Genomic DNA, 20,721 nt, shown 5'->3' with positions numbered 1-20,721 from the left:
TGTGTATTACAAGATTATTTGTACAGGCATGGCATTATTGAAACAAATGGTGATTATCATAATACTAATTTTCATATTTATATATCACCTTCATTTCAAAGACTATAAGTAAATCTAAAATTTAACCCCATATTTTTTTTAGTGTGGTGTGGATGACTCTCAACTTTTACAAAGAATATCTCTTTGAACTTTAGGGTTAGGAGCTTGTAACACTCCAAAGAGAAAGGGAAATTTTTAATTGCATCATATGATCCTTTTAACAACCAAAAAATGGCTGTTTCATGGTCTGTTGAGGAAGTACAGGCGTTCCTCTCATTGATATCAGAGGAGCGGATCCAGAAAGAGTTTTTTTCAGGAGTCACTGCAGTCAATAGTATCCAGCTGAAGACCCGCCACAGCAGCTGTTTCAGAACCGCAGCCACAGAACCGGAAGTGAGGGGCGGAGTTATTGACAACGAGAGAGCACAGGTAGTCTGAGTAGTCTGTAATGTTTTTTATATCAAATGTTTAATAATTATCGCGTATATTATGTAAAGCATTTATCTGCTAAGTACTTATTGTGTGATTGGCTTTATTATCTTATACTGTAACTTGAATTTGATGTCATACTTTATAGTATATAACTTTTTTCTGTGGATGTTTTGATTAATTTTTGGTTGCATGCTGTAAAAGGGCCTTGTGGTGAAGTTTTGAAGATGTTTATTATTCATGAAAACAAATAGTTTGCTTTAATTTCCTATGTTATATGCATTGTTAAAAAGTTATTTAAAAAGTAAATTAAAAGGTCATCTTTAAATCCATTTCAGGGTATAAATATCTTGAGTTGTTTAATATATGTACTCCCCATTTTTTATTACATAATTATTTACCTTTGTATTTTATGTATTTTAGGCTATACTATACGTTTTTGCAACCAATTATTGGTGTGATTATTTAGTTGTTAAATAAGGAACAAGGAAGTTTTTTTGTTTGTTTGTTTGGTGAATATTGTAATTTTTTTGTTGTTTTCCAGTACATCTTGTCTTGGGAGCACCCTTTGATTTTACATCTGTAAGTAGTAATCTTGGCCGATATGGCTAGGAACTATACTCTCATTCCGGCGTAATAATCAAGGAACTTTGAAGCTATATCATAGGTGCAGCAGGCGCAGTGATATTACGCACACCCTGTAAATAGTCCACAGCAGCTCTGCTATTGCTGCAACTACACAAACTGGGGACAATTTTCAGGCCCTGTGTAATATCATTGCGCCTGCTGCTATATATATTCTCCAGATTGAAGCTAACACTTGTGCTTTTGTTTCTTTGCCAGAGAGGGACTGAAAGGAGTTTGCTGTTAGGGATCCTCCACAGGCAGATCGCTGAATATACTGATTCACGCCTGTTCAGAAGACTTTCACCCACTCTCACCTGGGCCCCAAACACTCTTTCAATGAGGAAGCCACAAAAGCAGCTCTACTTCATTGAATGCAGACTGGAGGACTACAGATAAGCTTCCCTGGGCTGGTATCAATGCGTCTGCTCACTTGTAAATAAACACAACCTCTGGGTTGAGCTCCATTCCTTGTGTCTGTTCTCCTTTCCCCCTCAGGAACCCGCTACAATATATATTTACACATTAATAAGAAATATTTAAGTTACTTTTTCCTTTAATATTCTGTAATGAAGGGGATCCCAGTAACCCCAGACAGAAGTTGTGGCTCCATTACAACAGACATCTGCTCAGGGGGCCAGTGGAAGAGCACAAGGAAAAGGCCTTAAATGATCTCCTGGAACAATCAAGAATATTTCTTTTTATTTGAGACTTTAGTCTTAGCAACTTTACACATCTTCTTTATGAACCAAGAGCTTGTAACACTGCAAATAGAAAGGAAAAAAAATTGAAAACGGTTGAGATGATATGACCCCTTTAAGAAAGTAAGCTTCGCCCCTCACTTCCTGTTCTGTGGCTGCGGTTCTAAAACTGCTGGTGCTGCGGGTCTGCAGCTGGATATGTCTCACTGCAGTAGCTAGAGGCAGTGCAACAATAACGACATGTGAATAATCCCGCCCAAGCGATACTAAACGGCAGTGGAAATGCAAACCGAGCAGAGTTGTGACGTGCTGTACAGAGCCGTGCCAAGCTGAGTCGTACAAAGCAGTGTAAAGCGCCATATGAATCGGGACAAATACCTCTAGTGTTCCAGGCCAGGGTGATCTCATACCAATCACAGAGCATCCTCACGACAAAAAGAATACAACCAACAGTTTATATAGAACCCCCCCACCCCCAATTCCTGGAAAGCTAATTTGTTTTTTTTGATTACTTCAGCTTGTTTTTCAACTCAACTCAACACAACTCATTATTGCAACAAACTAACTTTGGTTTCCAGTGTTGGGAGCATTTAGTACTCAGAAGCATACAAATGTTAAACCTGCAAGAAAGAAAGAAATGTTGGTTATGGTTTATTCAATATGGTTAATATAAATATATAAAAAATTCTTTACAATCCCCCTTTGATTATTTTTCTTATACACGATCATCAATCCATCAAATTAATCTGACATGCTTACATCATCCTATTACAGGTTTTTGCAAAGAATAGCAGTCAATTATGGAGCCAAAAGAGTCTCAATAAAGATAAATGCACACACTACATTCACATATGCACACACAGGATTCATACATGCACACACATAATTCATAAATACACACACACACAGGATACACAAATGCGCACAAAATTCACAAATGCACACACAAAATTTAAAAAGCACAGAAGATTCACAAATGCATACAAAATTCAGAAATTCAGACAAAATTCAGAAATACACACACAATTCAGAAATGCAAACAAAATTTACAAATGCGCTCAAGATTCACAAATGCACAGGACAAGATTCAGAAAATGTATTTCTGATGCACACACACATATATCTTGATTTACAAACTGCTTGCGGTCTGTGAACTTCAGTGCATTTGTTTGTGAATTTCGAGACTCCCCTGACTTGGCTCAAATGCCTTTTTTTAAACAGGGAATGATTTGCAACCAATCAGATATCTCCCTTGTTTTAGCCAATCACAAGAATGCACCCCACGTGGGGGATTGTTTACTTATAAGCCAATCAGCGAACGACTCACTTGACTCACTTTCCTCAGCGAACAACTCACTTTCCTCACGCAGCGAACAACTCACTTTCCTCAGCGAACGATTCACTTTCCTCACGCAGCGAACGACTCACTTTCCTCAGCGAACAACTCACTTTCCTCATGCAGCGAATGACTCACATTCCTCAGCGAACGATTCACTTTCCTCATGCAGCGAACGACTCACTTTCCTCACGCGAACGACTCACTTACCTCACGCAGCCGGCGACCCACTTTCCTCACGCAAACGACTCACTTACCTCACGCAGCCGGCGACCCACTTTGCGCAGCAGGAGACCCACTTTCCGCAGCCGGAGAGTCACTTTCCTCTCGCAGCGGACGACTCACTTTCCTCACGCAGCGAACGATTCACTTTCCTCACGAGTCATGCAGCGAACGACTCACTTTCCTCTCGCAGCGAACAACTCATTTCCCTCACGCAGCGAACGATTCACTTTCCTCACGAGTCACGTAGAGAGCAACTCACTTTCCTCAGCGAACGATTCACTTTCCTCACGCAGCGATCAACTCACTTTCCTAAGCGAACGACTCACTTTCCTCACGCAGCCGGAGACCCACTTTTCGCAGTCGGAGAGTCACCTCTCGCAGCGGACCACTGACTCTCTCTTCATGTAGGGACCGAATATTATAATTAAAGTGACTTCTATATTGCATCCAAAAGAATATTTAGATATATTTAAATATTCAAAAAGGTGTACATTTGTTTTTACTTTCATTAAAATATTTCAATAAAATGAAATAATTGCCTATTGCAAATTTATGAATCCATGATTAACTTTTTTTCTGCAGTCACTGGGCTATATGTATTGAGACATTTTTTAATTTATATTTTGTAAAAAATAATAAAAAATAAACCTGAATTGTAATCTAAACATCTGTATTTTCATACAATTTCATAAATAAGTAGGCTATAATATGCCGCACCACAGGCATATCGCGCTGTGTGAACGCGTTCATGTGATTGGCTTATAAGTAAACAATCCCCCACGTGGAGTGCGTTCTTGTGATTGGCTAAAGAAGGGAGATATCTGATTGGTTGCAGATCATTCCCTGTTTAAAAAAAGGCATTTGTGTGTCGAGCCAAGTCAGGGGAGTCTCAAAATTCACACACAAATGCAGTGAAGTTCACAGACCGCAAGCAGTTTGTAAATCAAGATATATGTGTGTGTGCATCAGAAATACATTTCTGAATCTTGTCCTGTGCATTTGTGAATTTTGAGTGCATTTGTAAATGTTGTTTGCATTTCTGAATTGTGTGTGCATTTGTGAATCTTCTGTGCTTTTTAAATTTTGTGTGTGCAATTGTAAATTTTGTGTGCATTTGTGTATCCTGTGTTTGTATTTATGAATCATGTGTGTGCATGTATGAATCCTGTGTGTGCATATGTGAATGTAGTGTGTGCATTTATCTTTATTGAGACTCTTTTGGCTCCATAGTCAATGGTCAAAAACATTACCAAATAAAGTATAAAAGAAATTCTAAATAAAAAAAAACCTACCTGAATCTTGAACTCAATCTACCTGAAATTAACAAACAAACAACCCCAGATATCAATGGTCAATCAATGGAGTGGACGCTAACATTGTTATCTTTGTAAGTTAGTTATCTTTATAGTTATCGTTCTTGGTGTGAACTGTGAACTCATCAAACATTATCTCTCATTCCATACAACACCATCACACACTAGCCAGAGCATCATAACTTTTTGTCTGCCTCAGCAGATTGTGAACTGAAGTGGGAACATATATTGTCAGGTGTGGAATACCACTAAATCTGAATTGGTAACTCAACTATACAGTTGGTAACAACCGAAAACAAAGCTGCTTGTTTTTTAAGTCGCTTTGTAAGTCGCTTTGGATAAAAGCGTCTGCTAAATGATTAAATCTAAATGCTTGTTGTTCATGAGCTGATTGGAGATCTCCACACCAGATTCATTGACAAAAGACGTCACTATCTTGTGCCCCTTGGGACGACAGCATTTGTGATTTCAAATATTTGGAATTTTATTTTTATTGAATCTAGAGTATTGCCAATTTGTGAATTGTCAGTCAGTTGAACTTTTGACCAATCCTGTCACAATTTTGGATGGCTGGATGCTCTCTTAGTCTTTAAGAAAGTTTCATGTGAAAGTTTCACCTTTTCCTGCATTGAATCAGTCTGTCTCCATGCTGACTTCTCAGAAGTGTCAACTTCTTCTTTCAGAAGGGGAGCTGAAGGCCCATCAGCGACTTTCTTTTCTCTCTGCAGCAGTGTCTCTGCTTCTTTCCCCACTCCAGTCTATTCGCTTCCACTCTGGCTGTTCCAGAAGCTGCCTGGTTACAGGTAACATCTGAAAACATGGAGAACCGCATGAATCAAATTGATTCTTTGTAAATTCTGTCCACAGTTGTGTCTGAGCAATCAGCTCTTGATTTAATTTCCACTTTTTAACTTTCTCTTTCAGTGGTCTCTAATTTCAAAAGTCTCATCCTGTTGACAACAGCGGTTCCCCGTTCTATTTTAATAAAAATATTTTATTACTTTTTTTGCAGATAAGAGCAAGCCATTTCTTCTTTAAAACTTGCATAAAACAGCAGTAGTTTCCTCTAATTGATATAGAATATGGTGTATAATATAATTGAAACACCCATATAGGAACCCCTGGAGGGCAAAACAAAGCTTTGCTCCACTGACCTACAGTTATTTTTACGCAGATTGCATTATGTAGTAATGTAGTAAAACGCAGATTATTAAAAGGCAAAAATCAGTATTTTGTACAGGCAAGCATGATGAACCCAGAATATAAACACAATGTGCAAATTTTCACATTAAATGGTTTCCCATAGATAACCATTATAAGAAAACTGAACCATTAAGCAGATTGCATTCATATTCCGGTCTCATCTGCTTGGCTATGTAAACTATGCATCATTATTATGGTGATTACTGAATTTGGTCTTTTAATATTACTGTTTTAAATACTACATTAAGGCACTAAGTGTTTTTAAAACGTTTTGTCACACTGTTTAATGATTGAAATATTGCTGTGGGTACATAATATGGATTTCATATAGCCAAAACATTTGCATTTTGTTCACACATACATTTATTTTGTGATCTAAATATTTGCAGCTGGGAAATAGATGGAAATCTATGATTTATGAATGTTTTGCCCTCCAAGTGTTCGAGCAGGTCATGTGACTGAAAGCTATGAATAGCAAAGGATTATTCGTCTTTTCACTTTACTAGAAACTTAAATTACTGTGAGTTGTGTGTTATGTGTCTGTGCAAATACAAATTTTTATTTAACTTGGTCACCCAATCTCATTCTCATTGCACAAGAGTTATCTTAAGGCGCTTTTTCACTGGGGGAAACGTTTCATAGTTCCTAGGAACATTGACCGAAGTTCCTTCTTTTTGTCGTGTTCGCACCGCAGGAATTAGGAACATACTTAGTTCTAGGAACACAGTCGATAATTTTGACCTCTGTACGATGTATGATGCCATAATGTACAATACTTTCAGAATTTTGTGGCACTTCATAATTTTTGTTGTAATTATATATAGGACTTTTATATTCATTGATCTAGCTGTGAATCATACATCTGCTGTCATGATTGTGAGGAGAACGTTGTGGTGGTACTCATCTCACGTTACGTCTTCTCAGCAGGTCATTGTGGAGAATGACTCTCTCTCATGTGCACAAGTTAATGTTCCTGTCATGCTTATGTCAGCTGTTTCTAGGTTGTGGTTGATAGTTCAAGAAATAAAGTATAGAAAATGAGTGCTAAAAAGGAAGATGAAGACAGGGGAGAGGCCAAGAGGAAGGCAGAGTCTATGGAGCAGCCTAAAAAAAAGCCTTCTGCCGGCATTGTAATGTGTACATAGTGGCTGAGATCACTGTTTTAAAAAAATCACAAAAAGTCAAAGAAATGTCTGGACAAAAAGAAAAATCTAGCCCCAGCTCAAAGGTCCATACAGAAACCATTGGAGAGTGAACAGCAAGAAACAGCAGTGAAAATGCAGATAAAACTAACAGGGTTCATTAAAGAGCGCACGTCCTGATTTTGCTGAGTTAGATGTGTTCCTAGGTCAACATATTTTGTTGACCCTGGAACAACATTTCACTCCAAAAATATATTCTTGACCATTTCCCTACACCTAAACCTAACCCTAACCATGAGTAATCCCTAAAATCAGAGGAAATGATAGATGAATGACACTGATGTACAAGCAACAAACAGTGATTTTAAGCGTAAACTTCACAAAATCTATAAACTGGTTCTTCAAATCTACTTTAAATCTGGTTAATCAGAATGTTGTTCCAGGGACAACAAAGATGTTGTCCCAGGAACATGTCTCACTTTGTAAAATCAGGTTCTGCATTACAGAGCACAACATACTGTAGCATTGAGGACATTGGACCATTTGGTCGAGGACTTGAAATATATATTTATAGATTCAAAAACAGCTCAGCACATGAACCTTGGTCACACAAAGACAATTGCTATAACCAAGCATGTCTTTGGCGACTGTTAATTTGAGAGTAAAAAAACATACTTGGCTGTATGTCACTTCACTTTAACTTTCACTTTCACATCTAAACAAAGCCACAAAATCAGCTCTACAGTCACTCTAAATGGGCTCGTGCACACCTCAGAGTGTATTAACAATGCGGGAGGCTGGACTGCTTTCAAACCAATGAGCACTATGTTGGTCCATGACGGCATCCAATTTGTATCGCAAATGGACCGCCTCAACATCTGGCAACATGCAGGCTTCCAATGACTGCAACTCAATGGTGGAGTTTGGACCTTCCCACTAAGGTACAGTACAGACCAAAAGTTTGGAAACATTACTATTTTTAATGTTTTTGAAAGAAGTTTCTTCTGTTCATCAAGCCTGCATTTATTTGATCAAAAATACAGAAAAAACAGTAATATTGTGAAATATTATTACAACTTAAAATAATAGTTTTCTATTTGAATATACTTTAAAAAAATAATGTATTCCTGTGATGCAAAGCTGAATTTTCAGCATCATTACTCCAGCCTTCAGTGTCACATGTAACATCCAGTCTATCACATGATCATTTAGAAATCATTCTAATATTCTGATTTATTATGAGTGTTGGAAACAGTTCTGCTGTCTAATATATTTGATGAATAAAAGGTTAAAAAGAACTGCATTTATTCAAAATAAAAAAAAATTCTAATACTATCACTTTTTATCAATTTAACACATCCTTACTGAATAAAAGTATTGATTGTATTTTTAAAAAAAAAGAAAGAAAAAAAAATTACTGAACCCAAATTACTGACCATGTGTATATTGTTTTTACAAAATATTTATATTTTAAAAACATAGCTTCTTTTTTTTTTTTTACTTTTTATTCATCAAAGTATCCTAAAAAAGTATCACATGTTCTGAAAAATATTAAGCAGCAGAACTGTTTCCAACTTTGATAATGAATCCTCATATTAGAATGATTTCTAAAGGATCATGTGATAATGATCCTGAAAATTCAGCTTTGCATCACAGAAATAAATGATAATTTAAAGTATAATAAATTTAAAAACAATTATTTTAAGTTGTAATAATATATCACAATATTACATTTTTTTCTGTATTTTTGATCAAATAAATGCAGGCTTGATGAGCAGAAGAAACTTCTTTCAAAAACATTAAAAATAGTAATGTTTCCAAACTTTTGGTCTGTACTGTATATACCTAGTTATTTGTATATTGTGGTAATTTGCAGGTCCTGTCAAAAAGTTTTTGGTCTAGATCAGGGTTGTCAAACTCGTGCTGGAACACTGTAGAGTTTAGATTCAACCCTAATTAAACACACCTGGGGAGTATTCCAGAAAGCAGGTTATGTGACATACCCGGGTATGTTTAAGAGTAAGTAAATGGATAACCTCAACTTTTGGTTCAAAAAACGGAGGTAACTTTCAGGTTATGTTAGTTGTCATAGCAACTCACTCTCTGAACATAACATGCTCCAGAGCAGGGGTGCTTCTCAATTCATATTTGTGCATCCTCGTTTCCTTTCCTCGCTTCCTTTCCTCGTGTCTTAGCTCCACCCTTTCAGGATGCGAGGGAAGGACGCAAGGAAAAGACGTGAGGATGGAGGACTTGAATCAAGTGAAATGATTTATCCTCGCTCCCTTCAGCGTTACTTCAAAGTGTCATCAGCTGTAATTAAAGGGATCTGCCCTTATGTTGTTAAAGTTTGTTAATTAAGAACCCGCATAGGATACACCTGTGTATCCTCGCTCATCTCTCCTCATGAAGCCTCCTCCCTCCTCGATCCTCGTCTCCTCGTGGTGCAATTAGAGAATTGAGATGTCCTTCAAGATGGCTGTGTTCGATCGGTTTCCGGGTCATAGGATGGAGGACGGAGGAGCGAGGAGACGAGTAGGGATATTGAGAAGCACCCTAGGTTATGTTCCAGGATTAGTTCACTTCAGCGAGCCTTCAGTGGGCGTGACAGATACCGCACAACATTATATAATATTAGAATATGTAATATAGCTTATTATATATGTTAATGAGGAAGCGCTAATATAAGTAATAAATAAGGTAATATATTATTCTAATATGATTATTTCTTTTATTGGCATATATAAGAGTTATCTGTAAATTATGTATTAAGAGGTATGTATAAATTATAAAACACTATGACAAGGTAATGTTTAACTTATATATATTTATATATTTTATTTATTATATGTTATATCTCACTGCATGGAGTGGCATTTTTCTATAATGTCTAAATTCTAAATCAAAATACATATATGATATGACTTAATGTATAATTAGCATAGAACAAACAATATAATTCACATTCTCAAGTATTAAAGATTAAATGGAAAAAAATAAAAATGATTGCACAGCCATCAATTAGGTGGCGATATGCTCTAAGCATGTAAGCAACTAATTAACAAAAGAAGAAGAAAGAAACAGCTTGGCGCGATTTTTCTTAGCGTCTGTTTCTATTGTGACTCGTCGATTCGTCGCTCTGTTGAGAATGTCTTAAGTCTTAACCAGGAACATACTCTGAGTTGAATTAACTTACTCCCGGAGGTGTTTTTGGAACCACATACCTCGAGTAAGCAAGGTTTGGGGTTAATCAACCGAGAGTTCAGGTTTTAGTTCACGGTAAGTTAACCCTGCTTTCTGGAATACCCCCCTGGTCCTTCAAGCATATTTGAAAAATACATGGTATGTGTATTGGAGCAGGGTTGGAACTAAATTCTGCAGAGCTCTAGCCTTTCTTTTGATTTCTGATTTTGACACCGCTGGTCTAAATTAATTGCTTTATTCTGTACGTTTGTAAATTCCATGAATTCCATGAATCTGCTTGCTTTATTTATTTAAAAAAATCCTAAATCTCAGGATAACAATATTGATCTATTGATATTATTCAACTCTTTGAAAATAAAGATCAACAGAGAAATTTTGAATCATGTTTTTAAGTCATCACCTTGCGTAACACTTACATTGATTGAGTTCTTATTCAAGCAAAGAGCTTCCTCTCGGGGTAATTCCCTTGCTGAATATTGTGACATCATTCACTCAAGAAGCTGCTATCACTGCCTGCCCAAATCCACAGATGAGTGTCAGATCTCTAACTAAACACTATCACTGTGGTCAGATGATAGCATAACAGACAGGTTGCTCTTTGCAGTTTTCTTGACAGCTTTCTGGGAGCACTTAATCACAAAAGAGAAGTACATTTTTCATGTGCCGTAGAAATTCAACATACATAACCTGACCGCACTGAAGAAACTGTCCGTAGACAATTCAAGTAAGAATTACTGTTACCCAACACCTAAGACTTTCAATTTGAGTTGGACATTGTCTTGCTCCTATGTACACTATCACTCAGGACTAAGATCTCTAGTGTTCCACTAAACTTACTGTATACTCGCAGCAGAAACAAGACAGACTCCAGACAATGCTTTTAGATATGCTTTAATCACGGCCAGGAGGACCTAATACTAATCACAGAGAATCCACACAACAAAAAGAATACAACCGTTTATATAGCACATGCGCTACAATTGCAAAAATTACATTGACAGTTACTCTCTGTTAATGTCAAAGCAATTTTTTTAATTGTTATTACTTCAGCTTGTTACGTTCTGAGTTGTTATGGTTATTCTTATATTCTGATAGATGTCTAGCTGCCTTGTCCATATGCATCAATTTTTGCAACACACTTAGTAACTTAAACTAACTTTTTAAAATATTTTCAAATGGTCTGTTGCGAATGTACTTTACATCTCAGGTGCATCCAAGACATCCAGTTAGTTGCAGTTCATTTTCTCCTTTTCAGAAGAATGGAAATCCTGACCCAGGCAAATACTTCTGACATTCATTTATTCTTTCTTCCTTCTGGAAGAAGAGTAAGAAAGTTTTAGTGCAGGAATGTCTTGGCAATAAAGAGGATGAATCATGATGGTGTTCTGTGAATGTAGATTTATGTCCCCATTGACTTATGTAGTAATATCTGATTTACCTTTTCCTTTTGTTTAAAAAGTAAACATGGTTTCATGATTCCATTACAGTGAATACATGAAACCTGAGGCTGAAAAAAAAATACCACAGAAATGTTTGAAACTGTCAGGTTTTCTTACAATGACTTCTAAAGGCATTTCAACAATCATTCTCCGATAGTAAATACTTACTTGTTTATTGTGGACTTCACATTCTTTCCGATGGACACTTGGTGTTGTTTTGTCACATGAGGTGGGTCTCAGTATCACCTCGAGTGCACTCCCCCTCTGTCATAAATGGGAAAGATACAGGTACATGTAACTCTAGCATTAAAATAACAACCAAATATACAAAAAGATTAAATATTTTATGGAGTATTTTAAGGAACGTGCATGTTCAACAAATAATCAAAAAACAAACCAACAAATTATAGCTTATAAATTAAACTTACTGTTTTGAAAATGGTGTAATATTCAAGGTGTTTGCCTTTTCCATGACCCTTATTGCCTTGTTTTATTGCGTCGTCAACAATTTTTCTGTTATCTTCATTTAACTCTTCGTATTTCAGTCCCTTTGTTGACTCCAGCAGGAACAGAGCGCTGAGCAGGAACAGTAAGCCTCTCATCTTGATCAGTAACTGAAGAGCTGTGCTGTTCTCCTGATGTTCTCCAGAATCAGTTACTGCTGTTACGTCTACACAGATAACAACAGCTGGGATTGGTCTGTTTTGTAAGCAGTGGCCCTCCCCTACGATCATGAAAATAGAGGGTTTGTGCAGGTTTTATGAAGTAATTTTAAAGGGGTCATATGTCTTTGCTAAAAAGAACATTATTTGGTGTAATGCAATGTGCTTATGTGGTTTGAGGTTTAAAATACATTATTTTCCACATAATGTACATTATTGTTGCTCCTCTATGACCGAAATGTTATACCCCTTAACATACTGTGATGCTGTGTCCTGGCACAATGATTTTTTTTTTTTTTTTTTTTTTTTACAAACGAGGCATTTGTTGCATTCAGTGGGGACATATTTACTGATTATAATGACTTATACTGTCTTTTTTCATGTTACATTGCATATCACACTGCGTAAATATAAAAACATGTCTGGAGAAACGACAAACATCAAGCTCTACTCTACCTTATACAAAACTTGCATTTGAATCATGAGTGGCAAATACTTTAAATATGAAAACATACTTACAGACTGTGAGTCAAAAGCACCAGACTGTCGTTGCAAAGTTGGAACTGCCCAACTTTATAGAAACAGACCGAAACATTGTAGTCTACTCTCACAGGAAACAGTCTTCATCCTGTGCAAAATGCGCTGAACACATCTGAATATCTGGGTTGAACTGCTCTGGAACAGTGCTGTAAATACAACTTGATCATTAATTTATAGTTTTGTCCTCTTTTGAAAGGCCAAATAAAGTAGCTTCGCTTTCACAACGAAACACACAGCGTCTCCACAACATGGTAGCGACGGCAACATGAGCATGAACATTTGGCCAGAGTTATGCAAATCTTCCAACAAGCTGTTTTAGGTAGGAGTGGTTGACTCTTAACTTTTATAAAGAGTATCTCTTTTGATATGAGACTTTATACTTTGCATCCTTATAGATGTTCTTGTAGAATTTGGACTAATCAGACACACAGCTATTTGTTATATTTAACAAATAATATATTCGTATTTTCTTGATTTAATGAAACTGTATATTATATGTTGATGCCTATGCAACACATTAGTTTTATTAGAATCTTAAAGATTCTTCTCTTGAAACCCCCAACCTAATTTCATATGCAAGACACCATAGTAGAAACAAAGGGTTGTAAAAGTTCCCTCCAAAAGGTACCATTCCTCATTGGCTCACTCAAATCCTGAGGGTGTGACATCGCCTCATATACTGTAGATCACTGATCACCAGATCAGGACAGTTCTTCTAGATTCAGGAATTCCAGGAGAAGACGTTGTGCTTAGAGCCTTAAAACCACCCTAAACTTGCGCCAGGCTTTCTGCCTTGACTTTTCATTCATCAATATCCTCTGATTCTAACTGGTCTTTCTCATCAACTCACCTCAGCAGAGACCAACTGGAGCCCCAAAGTGCATTAGGTCCTTTTTTTCAAACAAGCGAGACGTGCAAGTATCAAACGTAGTCTTATTAATTGACACATTAAGTATCATATGCACCTTTTACAAAGGTTTGTTTGAAATAAGGAACTGATGTTTCTTTCAGGCTGTAGATCTGCTGAATATCAAATTGTACCATAGCTTCATGTCTTTATTTCTCTTCTCTTTACTGCCTAAATTTTAACCCTTTTTCTTACTGTAGTATTGTACAGTAAGAAAGTTATTTTCCTTAACCAGGAAAGTAAAGTTCTTAGATTTGACAGACAGCTGACACTGAAAAGTCAAGTAAATACTTACAGCGGATCTAAATATTTATAATTATTCATAACTGGTTATGATTGATTACTCATATTTCCCCTTTGAGCTGATTCGCTACATTCTTTATGCACCAAGAGCTTGTAACACTCCAAAGAGAAAGGACAAATTTTAATTGCATCATATGACCCCTTTAAGGTTCTTTAAAGAACAATGTGTCAATACATATACTCTCTAAGTTCTTGAGTTGTATTTACTAACATACCAAAGTTTCATAAGATAAATTAAAAAAAAAGTTTATTTAAACATATTTTGGTCATAAAAACACAACTGACAAAACTTGCATTGCAAATACTCTTTGGTACAAAGAACATTTCCCCTCAACTACATTTCTAAACCACAATATTCAGAAAACAAGATATAAAAACTATTTATAATCAACAAAAAGCCAACGTTTTAATGACGCTGGTAATTTATTCCATGCAATTGTATTTGTGTGTAAAACAGTGTTATTCCCCACCAAAGATTTAATAATTAAAACTTCTAACCCCAGTGTCATAGGTATGTTGATCTAATACCATATGAAAAATAACTGCCTAAACAACTTGAAATCAAATGATGAAAACATTTCTGTATTGTTTTAACAGATTAAATTTAAAATGAATTATCATGGACGAAATCCATCATGACATGCTAAAATGTTATAAAAGAAAGTGAGGTGTGTGATGGACAGAGAAAGTTTGCTTGCTTTGCCTTGCACTGTTGTACACTGTGCAAATATGCCATTGTTATATTTTTGTCACAGTAATAACCTTGGTAATGATCAGGATACCTTATCCAATTAATCCGTGGACAGTATTTTATTGGACATATTCTGCCCTGTTGGCCAACTTAATAAATTTGTCTAGTGTCTCTGCAAAACCACTTTCACCCCCCCCCCCCCCCCCTCCCAAAAGTCTCAGGTGAAAGTGTCACCTTTTTCTGTGTTGAAAAAAAAACACACTTTCTTTTTCTTTTTCTGTCTCCATGCTGACTCCTCAGAAGTGTCCACTTCCTCCTTCAAGAGGGAGCTGAAGGCCCATCAGCTAGTTTCTCTTCTCTCTTCAGCAGTGTCTCTGTTTCTTTTCCACTCCAGTCTTTTCAGTCTCACTTGTGAAGGCAGCTGCTCCAGAAGAGACTCCGAGAACCACATGCAGATTGATTCTTTGTAAATTCTGTCAACAATTGTGTTTGAGCAATCAGCTCTTCATTTAAATTCCACTTTTTAACTTTCTCTTTCAATAGTCCCTTGATTTCAAAAGTCTTGTTTGGTTGACAACAGCAGTTCCCCGTTCTATTTTAATAAAGCAAGTTCTTCTTCTTTGCAGAGAAAGAGCAAGCAGTTTCTTTTTTACAAAATGCAGAAAACAGCAGTCATCTCTAATTAATATGGTGTTTCATGTAAAAGCAAAGAATTCTTTGTATTTTCTCATTTACTAGAAACTAGTATACTCTGAGAAGTCTGTTACATTTCTATTTAACTTGTTCACCCAATCCCATTCTCATTCACCTGCAGCAGTAACAAGACAGACTCCAGACAATGCTTTTAGATATACTTTAATCACGGCCAAGAGGAGCTCAATATAACAGTATCCAACAGTTTGATTGCATATTTGCGTGGCAAAGATTACATGATTCATTTCATCATTTTGGTCTAATATTATTGGTTCTTCATATGTTTGCTTGTCATTAAAGTCATGAGTTATGATTATTCTTATGTTCAGGCAGACGTGTAGCTGACTTTTTCATATACATTCAACATTTCAACACATAAACTTTGGCTAAAGTGTTACTAAAAGAATACAGATGTTAAGCCTGCAAGAGAAGAAATGTTAGTTGTAATTTAAAATGATTAATATAAAAAAAAAATCTTTCACACGTTACATTTCATTAATATATATATATATATATATATATATATATATATATATAAATTCTTCTTTTTTTCAAATGGGCTGTTTCGAATGTTATTTATATTTTTTTCATCTCAGATACATCCAAGACATCCAGTTAGTTGCTGTTCATTTCCTCCTGTATGGAACAATAGATGTCCTGACCCAGGATTAGGCTTACATTCATTCATCGTTTTTTGTATCTGCAGTGAGAACAGTAATAACTTTTAGTGCAGGAATGTCTTGGCAATAAAGATTATAAATGATGATGGTGTTCTGTGAATGTAGATTTTTGTCCACATTAACTAATGTAGTAATATTTGATTTACCTCTTTTTCCTGCATAAGAAATAAACATGCTTTCATGATTCCATTACAATGAATACAGGAAACCTGAGGCTGAAAAAAAAAATACCACAGAAATGTGTGAAACTGTCTGGTTTCCCTTCAATGACTTCTACAGGCATTTCGACAATCATTCTCCGATAGTAAATACTTACTTTCTTATCTTCGGTTTTACATTCTTCCCGATGGACACTTGGTGTTGTTTTGTCACATGAGGTGGGTCTCAGTATCACCTCACGTACATTCCCCGTCTGTCATAAATGGAAAAGATACAGGTACATGTAACTTTAGCATAAAAATAACAACCAAATATACATGTAGAAGAAGCTTAAATATTTTAGAGTATTTTACAGCACATGCACAGAAAAACAATCTAAACAAACCAACAAATTACAGCTTATACATTAAATAACTTACTGTTGTGATACTGTAAAAGTCGAGGTGTTTGACTGTTCCACGCATCTTATTGCCTTGTTTTATTGCACCGTCAACAATTTTTCTGTCATCTTCATTTAACTCTTCGTATTTCAGTCCCTTTGTTGACTCCAGCAGGAACAGAGCGCTGAGCAGGAACAGTAAGCCTCTCATCTTGATCAGTAACTGAAGAGCTGTGCTGTTCTCCTGATGTTCTCCAGAATCAGTTACTGCTGTTACGTCTACACAGATCACAACAGCTGGGATTGGTCTGTTTTGTAAGCACTGGCCCTCCCCTACGATCATGAAAATAGAGGGTTTGTGCAGGTTTTATAAAGTAAACATTTAAAACTTTTTGTAAGACCAATAAAAAAAGAATTTTAAAACATTTTGGACAAAAACAAAACTGACAAACCTGCATTCCAAATACTTTTTGGTACAAACAACATATCCCCAAATCAGCTACATTTCTAAACCACAGTATTCAGAACACATGTAAGAGAAAATCTCTCTATAATCACCAAAAAGCCATCCTTTAAATATGTTGAATGTTTTTAAACCCTTTAATGACGCTGGTAATTTATTCCATGCAAATGCATTCGTGGATGAAACAGTATTATTCCCCACCAAACATTTAAATATTATAATTTCCACCCCTAGTGTCATATGCTTGTCTATTATCATATCAAATTAGTTTCCTAAACAAGATGATAAAAAATTTTGCGGAAAAAAATTTGCGACCTTGCGACCTCCGAACCAGCGGTTGTTGAGTGCCTGAATGGCCTTGTTCATCTCTGATGCCATGGAAAACTCCACAAAGATCTTGACAATGACTTCAGCATCCTCCTCCTCACCCTGCTTCTCCTGATAGATGATCACTCTATTAACAGCTCCAAACTTCCCACATTCCTCCGTTACTTCTCCTTCCAGATCGTCATCTATGTCCTCAGGTCCAACCATGTTCCTGAGCACCATAACCGTAGACTGTGGAAAGAGCATTCAAAAAGAGTCTTAATTATTAATGAGAAAAGTTTGGTCTAACTTTTCTTAGTTTGTGCTTCAATTAACAGAAAACATTATCTTTGTTGTTATTTTGGTGTTGCTAATAATTTCCCCTCTGTTTTTATAAAATTTGAGTTTGAAATGAATTTTGTTTTGTGAGCAGAACTGTTGCGGAAAAATAAGAGAACCCGATTTTAAGTTCATAGTGGTGAAGTTAGACATTCTGGCGGTGATTGTGAGAATAATAAATGCATGTTGATATCATATAATAATGTCTTTAGTAAAATATGCTAGAGAAAAATTTTTATCTCCCGTGTAAACACATTTCATGATGGTAAGTTTAATTTCCTTAATTATAACAAATGTAGTGTTGTTTTTAAACTTGTAGTCAAGCTATAACGTAGGCTTTTTATATTTATCATGTATGACACAAACCATGAAGGAATTAAAAACTTTTTTCTCCTTCTGAGAGCCCTGTACAGAGGTCTCTTTTGGCAAGTTTAAAACGGAATAAAAAATACCAGTTTTAATTAGAAGCAGGGGTAATTAATTTTTTCTTTTTTACATATGGTTTTGTACGATAATAGCAATTATCTAATGTTGGGTTTAACACAATGAATGTAAATGATCTTTATTTCTGTGTGGATTGTCGGTCAGTATAAAAGTGTCACCTTTTCCTGCGTTGAATCAGTCTGTCTCCATGCTGACTCCTCAGAAGTGTCCACTTCCTCCTTCAAGAGGGAGCTGAAGGCCCATCAGCTAGTTTCTCTTCTCTCTTCAGCAGTGTCTCTGTTTCTTTTCCACTCCAGTCTTTTCAGTCTCACTTGTGAAGGCAGCTGCTCCAGAAGAGACTCCGAGAACCACATGCAGATTGATTCTTTGTAAATTCTGTCAACAATTGTGTTTGAGCAATCAGCTCTTCATTTAAATTCCACTTTTTAACTTTCTCTTTCAATAGTCCCTTGATTTCAAAAGTCTTGTTTGGTTGACAACAGCAGTTCCCCGTTCTATTTTAATAAAGCAAGTTCTTCTTCTTTGCAGAGAAAGAGCAAGCAGTTTCTTTTTTACAAAATGCAGAAAACAGCAGTCATCTCTAATTAATATGGTGTTTCATGTAAAAGCAAAGAATTCTTTGTATTTTCTCATTTACTAGAAACTAGTATACTCTGAGAAGTCTGTTACATTTCTATTTAACTTGTTCACCCAATCCCATTCTCATTCACCTGCAGCAGTAACAAGACAGACTCCAGACAATGCTTTTAGATATACTTTAATCACGGCCAAGAGGAGCTCAATATAACAGTATCCAACAGTTTGATTGCATATTTGCGTGGCAAAGATTACATGATTCATTTCATCATTTTGGTCTAATAAGTTTGCTTGTCATTAAAGTCATGAGTTATGATTATTCTTATATTCAGGCAGACGTGTAGCCGACTTTTTCATATACATTCGACATTTCAACACAAACTTTGGCTAAAGTGTTACTAAAAGAATACAGATGTTAAGCCTGCAAGAGAAGAAATGTTAGTTGTAATTTAAAATGATTAATAAAAAAAGAAATCTTTCACAAGTAACATTTAATTTATATATATAATTTTTTTCTTCTTTTTTTCAAATGGCCTGTTGCGAATGTTATTTATATTTTTTTCATCTCAGATACATCCAAGACATCCAGTTAGTTGCTGTTCATTTCCTCCTTTTCAGAACAATCGATGTTCTGACCCAGGATTAGGCTTACATTCAATCATCGTTTTTTGTATCTGCAGTGAGAACAGTAATAACTTTTAGTGCAGGAATGTCTTGGCAATAAAGATTATAAATGATGATGGTGTTCTGTGAATGTAGATTTTTGTCCACATTAACTAATGTAGTAATATTTGATTTACCTCTTTTTCCTGCATAAGAAATAAACATGCTTTCATGATTCCATTACAATGAATACAGGAAACCTGAGGCTGAAAAAAAAAATACCACAGAAATGTGTGAAACTGTCTGGTTTCCCTTCAATGACTTCTACAGGCATTTCGACAATCATTCTCCGATAGTAAATACTTACTTTCTTATCTTCGGTTTTACATTCTTCCCGATGGACACTTGGTGTTGTTTTGTCACATGAGGTGGGTCTCAGTATCACCTCACGTACATTCCCCGTCTGTCATAAATGGAAAAGATACAGGTACATGTAACTTTAGCATAAAAATAACAACCAAATATACATGTAGAAGAAGCTTAAATATTTTAGAGTATTTTACAGCACATGCACAGAAAAACAATCAAAACAAACCAACAAATTACAGCTTATACATTAAATAACTTACTGTTGTGATACTGTAAAAGTCGAGGTGTTTGACTGTTCCACGCATCTTATTGCCTTGTTTTATTGCGTCGTCAACAATTTTTCTGTCATCTTCATTTAACTCTTCGTATTTCAGTCCCTTTGTTGACTCCAGCAGGAACAGAGCGCTGAGCAGGAACAGTAAGCCTCTCATCTTGATCAGTAACTGAAGAGCTGTGCTGTTCTCCTGATGTTCTCCAGAATCAGTTACTGCTGTTACGTCTACACAGATCACAACAGCTGGGATTGGTCTGTTTTGTAAGCACTGGCCCTCCCCTACGATCATGAAAATAGAGGGTTTGTGCAGGTTTTATTGTAAATTTAAGTCGCTTAAATTTAAGACATTTTAAGATAGAAACAATATTATAATAGATAGAACACAATGCGTCAATACATTCTTTAAATGTATGAGCTGTATTTATAGCAACTATTTTGAAGACAAATAAAAATTATTTATACACATTTTTGTTAAGAAAAACACATTTGATAAACTAGTATTGCAAATTCTTTTTGGGACAAAGAACAGTTCCCCAAATGTGCTTTAAAACAGTATTCAGAAAAAAATAACAAAAAGGGCTGTATAATCAGTGTGGCTGTTTTAAGTCGTAAGTGATGGATTAGTCTATAATTAACAAAAAAACGGTTCGTTTTTGGCATGAACTTAAGGTTTATTTG

The 20,721-nt window shown here is 35.9% G+C and overlaps 2 protein-coding genes across 2 annotated transcripts; both read right to left on the bottom strand.

The window, feature by feature from the left end:
- Positions 1-11,467: 11,467 nt before the first annotated feature.
- LOC132097004 (cystatin-like protein) lies at positions 11,468-17,042 on the bottom strand. The gene is made up of 4 exons (XM_059502668.1): positions 16,710-17,042; positions 11,824-11,919; positions 11,655-11,723; positions 11,468-11,530 (listed from the first exon to the last, which is right to left on the bottom strand). Exons 1-4 carry the CDS (start codon positions 17,010-17,012, stop codon positions 11,468-11,470), a joined length of 531 nt encoding a protein of 176 aa, XP_059358651.1. The 5' UTR covers positions 17,013-17,042.
- A 2,266-nt stretch (positions 17,043-19,308) lies between these two features.
- On the bottom strand, positions 19,309-20,347 carry LOC132095784 (cystatin-like protein). The gene is made up of 4 exons (XM_059500875.1): positions 20,030-20,347; positions 19,768-19,863; positions 19,598-19,666; positions 19,309-19,471 (listed from the first exon to the last, which is right to left on the bottom strand). The coding sequence occupies exons 1-4, from the start codon at positions 20,330-20,332 to the stop codon at positions 19,412-19,414; spliced, it is 528 nt and encodes a 175-aa protein (XP_059356858.1). The 5' UTR covers positions 20,333-20,347; the 3' UTR covers positions 19,309-19,411.
- Positions 20,348-20,721: the final 374 nt, after the last annotated feature.

The sequence above is a fragment of the Carassius carassius genome, chromosome 20 (genome assembly GCF_963082965.1).
Source record: "Carassius carassius chromosome 20, fCarCar2.1, whole genome shotgun sequence".
Lineage (NCBI taxonomy): Eukaryota > Metazoa > Chordata > Actinopteri > Cypriniformes > Cyprinidae > Carassius > Carassius carassius.
The sequence above is the reverse complement of the archived record's forward strand: the minus strand, read 5'-3'. Positions and strand labels throughout refer to the sequence as shown.

Excerpts from the sequence above, each read along its gene's own strand:
- LOC132095784 (XM_059500875.1), bottom strand. The coding sequence starts at position 20,332 with ATGATCGTAGGGGAGGGCCAGTGCTTACAAAACAGACCAATCCCAGCT. Across the intron at positions 19,864-20,029 it reads ACTTTTACAGTATCACAACA|ACGGGGAATGTACGTGAGGT; the intron begins GTAAGTTATTTA and ends CATTTATGACAG. Across the intron at positions 19,667-19,767 it reads GTAAAACCGAAGATAAGAAA|CCTCAGGTTTCCTGTATTCA; the intron begins GTAAGTATTTAC and ends TTTTTTTTTCAG.
- LOC132097004 (XM_059502668.1), bottom strand. The coding sequence starts at position 17,012 with ATGATCGTAGGGGAGGGCCAGTGCTTACAAAACAGACCAATCCCAGCT. Across the intron at positions 11,920-16,709 it reads ACTTTTACAGTATCACAACA|AGGGGGAGTGCACTCGAGGT; the intron begins GTAAGTTATTTA and ends CATTTATGACAG. Across the intron at positions 11,531-11,654 it reads TTTTTAAACAAAAGGAAAAG|AAGGAAGAAAGAATAAATGA; the intron begins GTAAATCAGATA and ends CTCTTCTTCCAG.